Source organism: Rhinolophus sinicus, chromosome 4, assembly GCF_057876585.1.
Source record: "Rhinolophus sinicus isolate RSI-liver-muscle chromosome 4, RSI-T2T, whole genome shotgun sequence".
Taxonomy (NCBI): domain Eukaryota; kingdom Metazoa; phylum Chordata; class Mammalia; order Chiroptera; family Rhinolophidae; genus Rhinolophus; species Rhinolophus sinicus.
Window position 1 is genome coordinate 73497180 of NC_142504.1, and position 16574 is coordinate 73513753.

Genomic DNA, 16574 nt, shown 5'->3' on the forward strand with positions numbered 1-16574 from the left:
GAGTTTGTCCCATCCCCTGGGGTCTTTTCCAGGGTGTTAAATCCCTTATTCTAAAAATGTGTCTCTAAGCCAATGACTTCTTGCTTACTGAGCCTATGTTCTGGTTCCCATGATTAAGCACCTGTGTGGTATTGGATTAGAACTGGAATTATTTGTATTAACTCATGGTTTTTTAATATATCCACACTGATATATAGATGTGTGTATGTATGTGAATACTTATGTTTCCTAGCTCTGTTCTTGGAGAGGGCATGGAAGCACTGGCACTTAAGGAGCAATGAATCCACATAGTGTTCAGATTTTGGTTTCCAAATATTATTGTCCACTGAAAGGGACCAGGCATCATGGAGAATTCAATTCCAGGGATGGGGTGGGGAAAGTATTGAATAGGTCTGGAACATCTTATTCTATCAAAAAGCAAGAAAATGCTCAAACAATGATAGATAGATGTCAAAAAAAGACACAGGAGCCAGCCTGAAGGGGCTCCCACTGGTTAACACGTTGCGTACGGCGGGGTTTAAATCCCTCGTGAAGATTCTCGTGATCCGTACGCAACGTGTTAAATTTGGAACAATTAAAAAACATCAAATAATGATAGTTACAAATTAGAACCCATTGATTTAAAATGGGTTCATACTGATATAAACAAATGGTAGAGAAAAGAAAATTCTTCCTTATAGTAGAATGTCAACTGATTAATGTAGAATAAATGAATAGAATTATAAATTTAAAAATTGCTCTTTGGCACTTAAAAATTACAGAATTATAAATTTAAAATATCACTTAATGTATAGCATAGTGGTTATACTTAATAATACTGTGTTGTATATTTGAAAGTTGCTAAGAGAGTGATCTTAAAAGTTCTCATCACAAGAAAATAAACTTGTAACTGTGTGACGATGGATTTTAATTAGACTTATTGTGATTAATTTTTTAATATACATGTGCCTTGTACAAATACTGATATTATGGTTTATGTCAATTATATCTCAATAAAAAAATCACTTTTTGGCAACCATCATAGTAATAATTTATGAGATATAGATGTTAAAATGAGGAGAAAACTTGATGATAAATGTTATATTTACATAGTCTCAAAGTATCCTTCCTACTTAATTACAAAGGGAAAAACAGTAACTTTGCAGATACAAACCAAAACTAAGTAATTAAAGTAACACTAATGGGGCCAATAAATATCATGTACTTTTTGATGTGATGTGCTTAAAAAAATGTAACATCACTTATGTGGTGTCCTGCAAGGAATACATACCCTATTCTAATCAAAATACATTAAGCCAAGATTGAGGGAGTCTAAAAATTACTAAAGTCTTTAAAAATGCCAAGGTCATGAAAGTTAAGACCGAATGAGGAACTCTTCTGGCATAAAGGAAATTAAAAAGATTTGACAACTAAATGTAATGTGTGATATTGGATTGGATCCTGCAGCAGGAAAAAAAATCCTAATAAAGGATATTATTGGGATAATTAGCAAAATTTGAGAAAGTTCTGTAGATTAGAAACTAATGTACCAGTATTAATTTCCTGATTTTGATAACTGTCTTATAGTTACATAAGATTGTCACTGTTTCTAGGAAATATATACTGAAATATTTAGAGATAAAGGGTTATCATGTCTGCAATTTACTCACATGTGAGTCAATATAAACAAACAAAAAATAGGGCATGGGAGAGAATGATAAATAAATTTAGTAAAATACTAGCTAGGGAATTTGTGTCAAGGGATTATTTGTATTAGTCTTAACTTTTAAGTCAAATTATTTCAAAATTAAAAATTAAAAAATACTTCTATAGAGGAAAGGCTTAAAACAGTAACATTAAAAGCCAGGTAGAATAACAAAGAGATTAAAACAATTGGGGAAAAATTGACCTAATCAAACCTAGGATCAAACATAAGATAAACAATACATAGACAACTGATAATCCTAAATAGAACTGCCAACTATGATAACCCAACTATTCTATGACAAAAATGGAACTCGAAGTTACAGATTTTAAAAGTTACAAAAGAGGAGGCAGGTTTTAGCCCAATATGATAAAAACCTCTGGCAAGTAGGTTGTTTAAGCACCAAATGCTTTGAAGTAATGACAATTTGGAATCAGTTCTATTATTTAAAGTATTTAGACAAGGGTTAGAATAAAATTTAAAGAATAGAAAGTTCAACTGAAGGCAGATGTTAGTTCAATTTAAGAAGCTTCCTAACAATTTAGACCTGTCTAAAAATCTCACATTATAACACAACTTCCTCACCATCCAGCACATTCATATTTCATGGTTCTTGTGCTGTACTCAGGATTGTTTACCAGTTCCAGTAAGTTCCACTGTGGCTTCTACCACTAAGAGATGTGACCTGAGGTAAATCAGAACTTCTCTAGGAATAAATTCTCATCTCTAAAACGAGGGGTTGAACTAGGTTATTTTATTATTTCTTATGATTCTCACATTCTATTTTTCTGCTTATTTCAGAGTACAGATGGCAAGAAGCCAGAAAGAACTTTAGCTTCTTGGCTCTGAATAAGGAGTGGGTTGGGTTACACATGCAGAATTATTAAGAAAGTTTTTACTTGAACTGTAGCAACCTTTGTATAGTCCGTACTGGGGAATGGCAACCTTTTTCTCTACAGGACCAGAAGGTATACACTTTTGACCTTGCGGGCTGTATGGTCTCTGTCACATATACTGAACTCTGTCATTGTAGTATGAAAACAGTTACAGATGATATGTCAATGAATAGGTGTAACTGGATTTGGCCCACAGTTAGTTTGCTGACTCTTGGTTTAGATCAAAATACCTTTCTAAGCACCTGAAGTTAGGCAGAGAAATCAGGGAAAAAACATACTTTACTGATAACATTTTATTAACTCTGGGTACATAAGTGGTCCTTCACATCTAAAGATAACCAACCAACAAAGTATCATAATTTTAGGTTATGCATAATTTAAGGTAATGAACCAGGTTTATAAAAGCTATAAAAATATTTCACAGGCATGGGAAGATGTGGTCATGAGACTTCATTGTAAGAAGGGATATAGGGTATATTAAAGATTTTTCAAACCTACAAAGGACATTTCAAAATTTATACTGTTAATAAAGTTCTTGCCTAGATAATCAGCATTTTGTTCATTCATCAGAAGACTTAATTAAAGCAGCTTTCTTCTTATACTTTTCTCCAATCTCTCTAATATTTCCCAGGAGATCTTCAGACATGTATTCTTCATACTCTCTATCAACTTTAGCAATCTGTTCCTCAAGATGTTTCTGGTGGAAACAATTAGCAATTGTTAATGTAAAAACATTAATTTCTTTTAAAGTATTTAATTGTGAAATTTATAGATAAGAATATACCATTTGTAAGAAAAGGAATGAAAGGAATACTCTTGTATCCACTGTGTAGGTCCCTTTTGTGCCTTTTGCTAATTATATCCCTTTATCTCTCCAGAGACAACCACTCTCCTGAATGGCACTTTTCTTAATACTGTTCACACACATGCACACAAATGTATCTCTAAACAACATAGTTTAGTGATACCTGGTTTCCACCTTTATATTTATTGAATGATATTGAAAGTAACGTTCTATGACTTATTTTTTTTCACCTAGTATTTTAAGATTCATTAATGTTAATGCATAAAGCTACAATTTATTCATGTACTGCTATCTATATTCTATTGAATGAATATATCATCTACTTATCCATTTTACTATTAATGGAATCTTTTTTTGTTCCCAGGCACGGTAGGTTGAATAGCAGCCTCTCCAAAGATGTCCATGTCCTAATTCCCAGAACCTGCTAATATGTTATCTTACATGGCAAAAGAAACTGTGCAGGTGCAGTTGAATTAAGGATCCTGAGAAAAGATTATTCTGCATTATCCTAGGTAGGTCCAACATAACTATAAGGGTTCTTGTAAGAGGGAAATGAGCAGTGTGACAGAAGATCTAAGGATAGAAGAGAGGTCAGAGAGGAGAGAAGATGCTGTGCTATTGGCTTTGAAGATGGAGGAAGAGGCCACAAGCCAAGGACTCTAGGTGGCCTCTAGAAGGATTGCAGCCTGGAGGCCTTATTTTACAAGAAATGTAAAAGAATAAATTTGTGTTGCTTTAAGCCATTAAATTGGTGATAATTTGTTATGGCACCAATAGGAAACTAATACATGAGGTTATTTAGTTTTACTATTTCAGATACTGTACCATAACAAATTATAACAAACTACGTGGCTTAAAACAACAAAGAATAAATTTATTCTCTCAGAGTTCTGGAGGCTAGAAATCTGAATCAAGATATTGGCAGGGCTGTGCTCTCTGAAGGCTCTAGGAAGAATCTTTCCTTGGCTTCTTCCCAGCTTCTACCAGTTCCCTGTCAAGGGGCACTCTTTGGTTTGTAGCTGTGTATTGTATTTCTGCCTACATCTTCACATGGCCTTTATATAAGGATTTAGGGTCTACCCTAATCTAGTATGAACTCATCTTAACTAATTACATTCCAAAGACCTATTTCCAAATAATGTCATATTATGAGATTTCAGATACACGTGTATTTTGGGGGGATATTCAGTCCAGAACAGTACTGACAGTGTAAAAATTTAAATACCTAGAGTGGAACTGCAGTTTTATTAGGGATTGCCAAATTGTTTTCTAAAATTGTTACATCAATTTACAACCCCAGCAATATAAATGAGAACTCCCACTTCTCCACATCCTTGCTAGCATTTAGTATTACAAACTTTAATTTTTTGCCAATTTCTTGGGGGGTGGGGGGGGAATTGGTGTATCTTTTCATATGTTTTTTGGCCACATTAGGTCTTTGCGAAATTCCCATTCAAGTCTTTTGCCCACTTTCCATATTTATTTTTCAGAGGTCATATGTATCTGGATGTTAACCCCTTACCAGTTATTTAAAAAAAATCTTTTACCATTTGTGGCTTGTCTTTCTACTCTCTATGTCCTTTGATATAGAGATCTCAATTATAACAAAGCTGATTTATAAATAATTTCTTCTGAGGTTTGTAATTTTTGTGTCTAATTTAAGAACTCTATTGATAATTCCTGAAGAGTAAAAATAGTCTTGTAATTCTTCTAAAAGATAAAAATTGAGCCTCACATTATTTTCCTAATCCATCTGTCTAGTGTTTAAGACAGCAATCCAACTCCATTACTTGAAGAATTCATTTCCCCCTACTATTCTGCAATAATACCTCTTATATGTTAGTTTCCTATCTACGTTCATGCACCTATTTCTGAACTCTTAACCAGAGATTGGTTTGTATACATCAATACTACAATGTGTTGGTTATTATATCTTTATAATAATTTTTGGAACATCTAAACAGACAAAGAAAAAAAGATTCTGTGCTCCTCATGGGGGTAGGAGTCTAGAATAGGAAGGAGTCAGCAACCTTTTTCTTGTTAAAGGGGCAAGTAATAAAATTTTGCTGCACCTGCTGAACCCTGCTGTTGTAGTGGGAAAGCAGCCATAGGTAGTATGAAAGTGCATGAAATGGCTGTGTTCCAATAAAACTTTATTCACGAAAACAGCCCAGGAGCACAATTTGGCCTGCAGGCTGTAGTTTGCTGTCCCCTGGTCTAGAATATCAAGTCACAAATAGGACTATACAGGGCTCCACCAGGAACTGCTCAAAGAAACTTTGTCCTATGGGAAAATATACCACGTGAAGATACCATTAGAACCAAACTCATATTTTCTTTGGTATAATTTCATCACTCATAAAATTTCCCCACATTAGGTTTTAAAGATTATTGGTTGAATTTCTGTGTTCCTTCTATACTTGATTGGCTAACTGTGAATTTCACATAGTGCAAAATAGGTGCTCAGTAAATATTTATTGAAGTTGGTCTGATCTTCTTGAACATTGGACTGTACAGAAAGTGGTTAAAAAGTAATAGTAATTTATCATTAGTTTCAAATCTAATTTTATATTAACTGATTAAAACTTTAATAGTTGTGGTTACCTTTCACACAAATCCCTAGTGACAAATCACTATTGGACTAACACTAAGGTCAGACTAATAGTTATTTATAATAGAGGTTCAAGGCATGTTGGCGATTATTTAGTAGTGCCCTCTCATTTTACAGATGAAGAAAGTAATGACCCAAAGAAGTAAATTGATAACACACAAGCAGACTTGCTCAATCTAAGCCAACAGTAGTATGTTATAAATGATTATTTCTCTTATGCACCTAGAACAGAACTATTATACACCAATCTTGGGAGAATGAGAAAGTAATCACTCAGATAATTTTCTGGTCTGTAGTGGAAAAAGGATTCAGGGAAGGTTATAGAGCCACTAAGTGGCTGAATTAGGAGAAGCGGGTAGAACCCAGGTTTTCTGATGTAGTATCAAGGATGCTTTCTTTGGTTTTTACCAGTAAGCAGTGAAGAGCACTGGCAAGCAAGAAAGCAGTTCAATGACTTTCAGGAGAGATGAGGGGAAGTAGAACATCATATACTTGCTTTCAATACATGGAAGCCTACTAATGTGATATGATGAGTTTTTTTTCCTTAACCATTCACAACTAGAAATATATTATCACCTAATATTAGGTTGGTGCAAAAGTAATTGCGGTTTTGCAATGATTTTTAACCTTTTAAACCTAACAAATTACCTAGGAATTGTGGAGTTTATCAATTTATCTTAGCTCTAGGGTTCTGTACAGCAGGTTGGAGGAATAGTTTTATTGTTGAACTTTCAATCTATGTGAAAGGTGAGGATTAAGGTAAATTTCATGTTTCAGAAATACTTTATTCTGTGTTTATATGAAATTAAAAGAAAGGAAAAATATTTGTTATAACACAAACTCTTTCATCTTAATCTTAATTAAATCTTAAATGTACTAAAATGTTTTCAGTGTGTAGAACATGGTCTGGAACCACATTATATACTGTTGATATAATAAATATCATCGTTTATGTGAACAAAACACATTACTTTATAAGATGTACAAAAGTGTCTCCTTACCACACTGCTAGACAGGGTTCTTCTGATAAAGTTTATACTAGATCATATTTTCCAAAGAAATAAAATCACTTAATTTCTATAGATACAAAACAAAAATATATCAAAGCTTTAAAACGCTTTCCTAGAATGTAGGAAAGACCTTCACATACTTACCTCCACAGACCCTACATGTGTAGCAACCATCTCTAAAAGACACTGCAAGTTATTTCCCACTTTCCGTCTTTCTTCAGTTGTGGTCTGTACAACTAGTTGGTATCTGTAAAATAAAAGCTCGTTTGAGTTGTCTAGGGAAAATACCTAATATATCAGTTCTAGTTAGTTCACTTCTATTCATATTCAATAAAACCAGGCTGTGATTGGTATTTATGCTGCTTGTCCTGTATAATTCAGGTCCAGTTCTTAATCAATAAAACAAAAATAAATACATTTTCAAAGATCTTTTGCAAGCAACAAAAAACAAAACAGCTACAAAAACCTCATGCTTTAACATACAAAGCCTGGGAGCAAGTGGTCTTACCAGAGTCTCCAAAAGGATTGTAAACTTGATTCTTGATCTAATATTTTCCTATGACTAGCGTGTATGATCATATTTACAGTAAAAATAACCTCTACAAATGTTTCAAGTGTAAATATTAAATACACTTGAATGGGAGATTAGGAGTCTTACTTTAAGGCATTCAAATTCAAATTCAAAACAAAAACTGTGAGCCGAAAAACCTTCAACTGAGTTTTCTATCCCTAGGCCACAAATAAGGAAAGAACAGTGATTTTCTTTCTTAAGGTTGTACTTCCAATCAGTTTTTTTTTGTTTTGTTATTTGAAGGCCACTTAAGACTTAAAAAAGACTTTTAATGTAAATGATCATAGAACCTGTGGATTAAGTATTCAATACAGGTTTTTATACAGGTTGCATGAGAGAATTGTATACACAAAGGCAGAATATTCTATAAGGAAGAAATGTCACTAATTTTAGTTCTATTTATTATATATTGCGTCTAAAATTTTTCCTATGTAAGTTTTAAAATTATAAGGAAACCAACAGGGAAAACTTGACAATGTATAATTTGACAATGAAGAACTTCTAAGAAATGTAACACAGTATACAGTCAGTTCTCCTATAATGCTTGTTTGAAAACATGCATTTGTTTCATCTAGACTGATATATTAGGTAGCAATTTGAGCCTAATGCACACACCTCAAATGGGCACCAGCTCCTTCAGTTCATAACATATCTGAGGAGCCACATGCATCCACATCTGCTGTTACAACTTTCCATCTGATTTCAGATAAACTTCTTTCTACCTCTTCCCAATAATTCGTAAGCTGCAAACCTTTGAATGCCCATTTTCCCACACAAGCTTCAGGTGTTTTTAAGGTAAAGCATCATTATTTACCATAGCATTTATGTATTTCTTAAACATTTAATGTGTTTACCAATGTGCTAACATTCCCATTAGGTTCCCATCTTTTGTTTATGCGTCATTGACCGAGTTTTTGAGTGTTGTGCACCAATCACAATTTCCCCGTAAGTCCTGTGATTTCTTTATTCCAGATTTTGCATAGTGTAGTGATTATTACCAACGCATATGTTGAGTTGGAGCAAATTGACTGGATAATTTATAGTAATTACATAATTATGTTTACTATATGTTATACCTAATTTCTAGGAAATACATCTTAAAACTATGAGCTTAGTGGAGTTTTAAAGCTTACTGGAATTTTACTAAAATTTACTAACAAATAGCCAAAGTTAATTTGAATTGATTAAAAGTTTTATGTTGTTTTCAGGGATTAAAAGCCATTGATTAATTAGATCTAAAAATGAATGGGGGAGGGCTAAGCTACAATAGTAGCAAATGTATTCATGTAGGGAAAGTATCTTCAAGTTATTATCTGTTCTGTGTAAGTTCTATTCCCCACTCCCTCATCCCCCAAACAGCTCTATAATATAGATTAAAGCAAATAAACAGACCTAGTTTTATAGAAATGTTAAATAATTAAACTGAAAATAAACATTATAAATCTTGGAGAGATGAACTTACTCCCGCTGAATAGAATCTAATTCATTCATAGCTTCACTGAGACCCTCCTTAACAGCACTCTCCAGCATGTGCTTGTGTTTCTCCAAGGACTCCAGCTCATTGGCACATTTTTTGTCCTCTTCCTCAGCTTCCTATCAGGATAAAGTCATGGCTATAGCTTTTTGATATTCACATTCCATATACTCCAGGCAGATTTTAAAAAATTTATCAGACCAACAGAATAGAATTGAGAACCCAGGAATAAACCCACATAAATATGGACAGGTAATTTTCAACAAAGAAGCCAGACTCATACAATGGAGAAAGGATAGCCTCTTCAATAAATGGTGCAGGGAGAATTGGAAAGCCACGTGCAGAAGAATGAAACTAGACTGCTATCTGTCACTGTGTACCAAATATAGGAACATTTGTGACAACATGGATGGATCTTGAGAGAGTAATGCTGAGCGAAACAAGTCAGACAGAAAAAGCAGAGAACCATGTGATTTCACTGATATGTGGTATATAAACCAAAAACAACAAAAGAACAAGACAAACAAATGAGAAACAGAAACTCATAGACACGGACAATAGTTTAGTGGTTGCCAGAGGGTAAGGGGGGTGGGGGGGGAGGTGAGGGTAAGGGGGATCGAATATATGGTGATGGAAGAACTGACTCTGGGTGATGAACATACAATGGGATTTATAGATGATGTAATACAGAATTGTACACCTGAAATCTATGTAATTTTACTAACAATTGTCACCCCAATAAATTTAATTAAAAAAAAAAAAAAAAAAATAACTCAGAATAAATCAAAGACCTAAGCATAAGACCTGAAATAATAAAATGCATAGAAGAAAACACAGGTGCTAAACTTATGGAGCTTGGGTTCAAAGAGCATTTTATGAATTTGACTTCAAAGGCAAGGGAAGTAAAAGCTAAAATAAATGAACGGGAGTATATGAAACTAAAAAGCTTCTGCACACAAAAAACCCCTGACAAAATAAAGAGGCATCCAACCGAATGGGAGAAGATTTTTGCAACTAGCACCTCCACTAAGAGGCTAATATCCAAAATATATAAGGAACTCATACAACTCAACAACAACAAAAAAACAATCCAATTAAAAAATGGGCAGAGGATCTGGATAGACATTTCTCCAAAAAAGACATACAACTGGCAATACACATATGAAAACATGTTCAATATCACTAATATCAGAGAAATGCAAATAAAAACCACAATGAGATATCACCTCACACCAGTTAGAATGGCTATCATCAACAAGACAAATAATGAGTGTTGGAGAGGCTGTGGAGAAAAAAGAACACTCATACACTGTTGGTGGTAATGCAGATTGGTGTAGCCGCTATGGAAGGCAGTGTGGAGGTTCCTCAGAAAATTAAGAATAGAATTACCACATGACCCAGCAATCCCTCCCCTGGGATCTACCCCCAAAATCTAAAATCATTTATCCGTAAAGATATAAGTGCTCTAATGTTCATCACAGCTTTACTTATGGTGGCCAAGACATGGAAACAACCAAAGTGTCCTTCGATAGATCATTGTATAAAGAAGTGATATATATACATACACACACACACATACGTACACACACACAATGGACTACTATTCTGCCATAAAAAAGATGAAATAGTACCATTTGCAACATGGGTAGATCGTGAGGTTATTATGCTGAGTGAAATAAGTCAGACAGAAAAAGTTGAGAACCATATGATTTCACTTATATGTGGTATATAAAACTGAAAACAACAAAAGAAAAAGGCAAACAAATGAAGAAACAAAAACTCAGATACAGACAGTAGTTTAGCGGTTACCAGAGGGTAAGGGGGTGGGGGGTGATAGATGAGGGTAAAGGGGATCAAATATATGGTGATGAAAAGAGAACTGACTCTGGGTGGTGAACACACAATGTGATAGATAGATGATGTATTACAGAATTGTACATCTGAAATCTATGTAACTTTACTAACAATTATCAACTTAAAAACTTGAATTAAAAAAAAAGTTTATATAAAGCATTTTTAAAAATCAGGTTGCATCATCATTTGTATTTTCAGGATGCTTAGTGCTCTACATGTAAGCGATATTAAAAAGCTCCTTTGGAAATCTTATATTGTAATCATAAATGTGACCTTTTCAACAAGCCTATATAAAATTCATTCAGCAGTATTTTCAAGTCTGTAATAGAGGAAATTTTATGATACTCTGATTTAATTTTTTTCCATGAGCATCAAAGAGGCCTTTTATATTAATAAGTCAAAATTTGGATAACTTTTATACTACCATTATTTCACATATGTATTAATTATGTACGGGCAAAATAGACCAAATTAAATTAATCAATTCTTAGGTTTCTCAAGATGAACCATGAGAAAATCTTTCACTTAAGAGCTTTAAAGAAAAAAAAACTCAAGTACTGTCATGGAGGATATATGAAAAAACAAAAATGATTATCAAATGTCTCAATTTCACATGTAGATCATATTATTGTATTTTCTAAAAATTTCACACTGCTTAAAATACGTATAGGCCCTAAATATAATACAGGTCAAGAGGAAAGTTTTCAATTCCTAATACTGTGTTGGTGTTACTGAGTAAAAAAAAATTGGTGTGGTTAAAATTTTCACATAAATTGTATAAGTGGTAATGAAGAGAGTCACCTGAGTACTTCTGTAAGTAAAGTGCTGGCCAGAAGGTGGGTTAGAGGTGGTGGGGAATAAATCTTATTATTTTATCCACATTCTAGATTTCATGTAAATGGTCTGTGTAATTTGGCCAGGATAGTCAGTTTGCAATTACCCTTTATAGGCAATCAAATATTCAAAAGGCCTTTTTGGGGTTTAAGCTTTAGGAGTACTTAACACTAAATATCCTTAAAAATGTAGGAGAGATTATGCTTAAAACATGCTTTGGTCTTACAAGGATACTGAATCACATACGCAAGTATAAAGTATTGATGAACAGTAAACATGTTTTATGGTGAAATAGCTCAAGTCCAGAAAAAGTCATTTAAAAGAACAAATGAAATAACTTGTTACAATAAACTTTATAAGAGAAGACAAAACAGAAACACAAGTTATAAAACACAAGCTTAAAGATTCTATTTGATGTTAGAACAGGTGCCTAGTCAATCAATTAGGACATAGCTTTAGCTAACCTATACAAACCGTAGCAAAGTTCTTACCTTGACTTTTTGTTGGTAAAGATCATCCAGCTTTTGAATTTCTTCTTTCAGAGTCCTTACACTTCTTCTGCTTTCTGTTATCATTGTATTTAACTTAAGGAATAAAACTTTGGGTGAGAAATCATAACTATACATCAAAAAATTTAGTGGGGGTGTGTGTGGGGTAGGTAGATGAGGGTAAAAGGGATCAAATATATGGTGATGGAAGGAGAACTGACACTGACTCTGGGTGGTGACCACACAATGTGATATATAGATGATGTACTACAAAATTGAACACCTGAAATCTATGTAACTTTACTAACAATTGTCACCCCAATAAACTTTAATTAAAAAAAGTTTTTCAGTAAGTTATAGAATTTTTATATTAACAATGAACTAACTGAACCATGTTATTTCTTCTAGTCCTTTTGGACACTCACCTTTCATTTGTCCTAAAAATTTATTATTTCCCAAAGAAGAGTCAATTTCAACGAAACTTGTTTTGTAATGTATAATGTTTAAATGAAGAGAGATATAGTAAGGCATTTGGAATAAAAAGTGTGGCTTAATTCTCAATAAAATAAGGGTACCACCACCTGTTTTTCCACCATTAGCTGTAGGAATGCTTTTTAAGCTTTCATGCATATTATATAAATATTATATATACTGTTAATGTTTTTATATTAATTTATTAATAAATACAAATTATGCTTTCCAGTGTTCTTTAGACTTATCTAGCTTTTCATTTTTGTGTTCACTTTCTGGGATATTAAAGAGAAAACTATTCATATAGATTTTACTGGATATCATTTGCTAATTGGTTACAGTCAATTCATTCTTGCAAAGAGTAATAAAGTAACCAAATTTAACCTTGGTAAAGCTTTAAGATCTGTTGAAACCAAAACCCCAAGAAAGTGTTTTGAAAGCTCATTTCCTGTTGACGAGTGCTAATACCAGTTGATATTGGTAATTAATACAGAACGTTTTCCAGCTAGACCAAGAGGAAAGTATTTCCCACAGGAAACAGAAAACAGTAAAATGTATAAATAAGCTGACATCTTTCTTTAAAAGAATGATTCTACACATACATGAAATTAAAAAGTTACATATATATACAGAGGAAAAAGGAAAAAATTGTATTAAAATTGTAATACTCAATGTATAACGATAACAAAAGATAAATACAAGTCATGTTTGACTTCTGCAATTACAAGAGGTGCTCAAAGTGGTTAACATCAGCGTAATTTTTATAACTTTTTTCCTTTCCTAAAATGTGTACATGTTTTTGGCTCTCTCTGTCTCTCTCTCTCTCTCTCTCTCTCTCTCTCTCTCTCTCTCTCTCTCTGTGTGTGTTTCGGAAAAATGTAGTGATGCTATTGTTATTTGGCAAAAGAAAGGATGTTAAAATGATTACAGTTATTAAAGAAACTTGCATATACTTCTCATTCAATCATCAAAAGTCCTTTGTAAGGGACATTACTTTCCTATTTTACAAGATGAGTAGATGAGTAGACTAGAAAGAATGTTATTTACTCAGGATCTTGTGACTAGCATATGCCCAGAACTCAAAACTAGATGTTCTAACTCCAAGGACTTTTTTTATACTGTCTGCCTTTCCAAATTTAAAGACTAGAGGTACTGAAGCTATAAACTTTGCTTCCAGTCTAAAGATATTTTGCTTCTGAAATAATTAAGTTAAAAAAGTTGTTTCATTAACTTCACCGGCAACAAGACCAATGGACATCCAAATAACCAGAACTTCCACTAGGCCCTCATGGTTGGTCAAAATCATATTTACTTATGTTCCATGTCTGGTTTATTTAAGTTTCATCAATTAGTTAAACATTTCCTCCCCTTGATTACAAAATACACATTTCCATTGTGGTAAATAGGGGAAAAATTATCTTCTCTAGTTAGTTTCTCTCTTTCTCTCTCTCAAGTTGCTTATAAGCAAAGATGCAAAGACATTATTAATTACTTTAATTATATGATTTTTTTCTTCTATTGACAAGACAGAACACGGGACTAGAATTCCATCACTTCTTGCCTCCAACCAACCAAGATATTTATATTTGTATGAGAACTTTTCTTCTTCCTTCCAATTTCATGATACAGGGCCCATTTTCCTCATGAAGAAAAGTAACTCTTCCAGCTCTTTTTTTGGATCCCATTCCTTCCTTCATATGTCTTCATGGACCACACTCATATCCATCAATCCCTTTTGCTCTTAATTTTTTCTTAACTGTACCTCTTTCCCTTGAACTCCCTCTTATCTTTAAAACCAAACCATTCCCTCCTCCATTAAAAAAACCCAAAATAAAACCATGAGAAACAGAAACCTTTTCCATACACCACTTTCTAACTACTGCTACATCCTTAGACTCAAACATTTGTAACAGTCTAATTTGTAGTGTCCACGAAGAGTACCTATTCATACTATCTACAGTGTCTTTCCTCTTATACCACTTAAACTTCAATCCACAGTAATATGCTTTCTGGCTCCTCTGCTTCATGAAGTTGCTTTTGCAAATATCACCATTAAATGTCTTAATTGCTAAAGCCATTGAGCAACTTTCAGACTTAATCTTATTTCACATCTGAGTACCATTTGTAATTGCTGATCACTCCCTTATGAAATCCCTTTCCTTGGTGTTTAAAACCATGGAAACGCGTGGTTTCCTCTAAGTTTTGGGAGGTCCTTCTAATCCTTCCATGTTTCTCTTTCTGTGTGTACTTTGGATGTTCTCCAAGGATTCTGATATTAGCTGTATTCTGATTTGCTCTTTTGGGAGAGCTCTTTCTCATTCTCACACCTGGGAGATCTCCTGGCTTTAATTACCTGCATACTAAGAAATATCTATTTATATCCACAAATGGTATCTCCAAACTCAAATTGCCTACTGCACTTTCTCCACTTTTGTGTCCCAGAGACCTGATATTCAGCCTGAAATTCTCTCTTCTAGCTCCTTCTCTGCTATTCTTCATTAATGTTCTATAACATCACCATTGACAAAGATTCTCTCCTTGACCAAATTATTCATGCTCTTCTGAACTCTTTTCTCAACTAGGCTGACTGTTGGGCTTAATGGCTATCTCTGTATTGTCCAATTTCAGCAAGAGTTCTGCTCAGTCATTTTAACCAGAATTCCCCATCCTTAATATCTGATCAGGTTCTTCACCCTCTACCCCACCTTCCACCCCCAGGTGATGTTCTTGCCTTCAGTAAGAACTACTCCGTTAGGTTGGTTTAGCCAGAATATCCCCTTAACCCTGGTGTTTCTTCTCAGTAATTTTCTATCCACTGAACCCCACACTGTTCCTTGGCTATTAATTCCCACGTTTCTTTGTGGTATTTGGAGTTAAGTTCAATCTGTCATTTACTGCAAGACCCCATTGTAATAGCGCCCCCTTGAATAAAGTCGGCCATACCATTTTTAACAAATCATAATTTTTAACCCCAACCACATACACCATAAAGCTGGACACCTGAACATTCTTAATTTCTCTTTTAAACTCAAATCGACCACTGGATCTTTAAATCTGTCTTCTCCACCCTCACTTCAATAGCCTTAGAGTCCTTACCATTTATCACTCAGGATACTGTTAGGTCTCTTGTGTTCAAAATGGCAACACTGTGAGCTTACTAAAACACATAGGTGTTATTCCCTAACTTAAAAATCTCCACTGCCTATAGAATAAACAGTCAATCAGTAAGCAAGAATAAGCCCCTTCATAATTAGGTTCTTGTTGTTACTCCAAGCTTCTCCTCTATCCTACTTATACTCATGGTAATTTATTAACATGCTATGTGGTTTGGTTTCTTGGCCGTCAGCGGAGTGTGTGTGTGTGTGTGTGTGTGTGTGTGTGTGTGATGTGTAGCCTTCTGTGTAATCTACTGGCCAACTCCTACTTGTTATTCACAACTAGCTCAGCTACCACTTCCTTCAGAAAGAAACTTGTGCTTATCTTAGGTGTATTATGAAATCCAAAGCATGCTGTATTCACACTACAAGTATTAAGATGAAAGTAATTATTTTCATGCCCTCCTTCCCAGTCAAAATAGAGTTCACAAAAGCAGATACCATATCACCAGCATCTATTACAACAATACCAGACAACAGCAGGCTCTCAGAAAATTATCTGCTAAATAAATTTCAGTTGCTAATATTAAAATTTTATATTTATATTCATTAGTATGATTAATTTAATTTTCTTCTTTTGTGATGTCTTTATCAGGTTGTGGTATGAGGGTTACACTAGCCTTAAAAATGAAATTTTTAAAGATAGACTTTTATTTCTATCATTAAATAGAAATTATTCATAATTCAAATAAATTCCCTCCATCTTATAGTATATCCATTT

The 16574-nt window shown here is 33.8% G+C and overlaps 1 protein-coding gene across 2 annotated transcripts in view; it reads right to left on the minus strand.

Annotated features, from left to right (window-relative positions):
* Positions 1-2855: 2855 nt before the first annotated feature.
* NDC80 (NDC80 kinetochore complex component) overlaps positions 2856-16574 on the minus strand; it is a 41260-nt gene continuing 27541 nt past the window's right edge. For both annotated transcript variants that reach the window (XM_019755700.3, XM_019755698.3), the window contains exons 14-17: positions 12231-12323; positions 9040-9170; positions 7151-7253; positions 2856-3277 (exon numbers count right to left, since the gene is read on the minus strand). In XM_019755700.3, the coding sequence (XP_019611259.1) occupies positions 3140-3277; positions 7151-7253; positions 9040-9170; positions 12231-12323 (465 nt within the window). In that variant the 3' untranslated portion in view covers positions 2856-3139. The remainder of the gene's footprint in view (positions 3278-7150; positions 7254-9039; positions 9171-12230; positions 12324-16574) is intronic.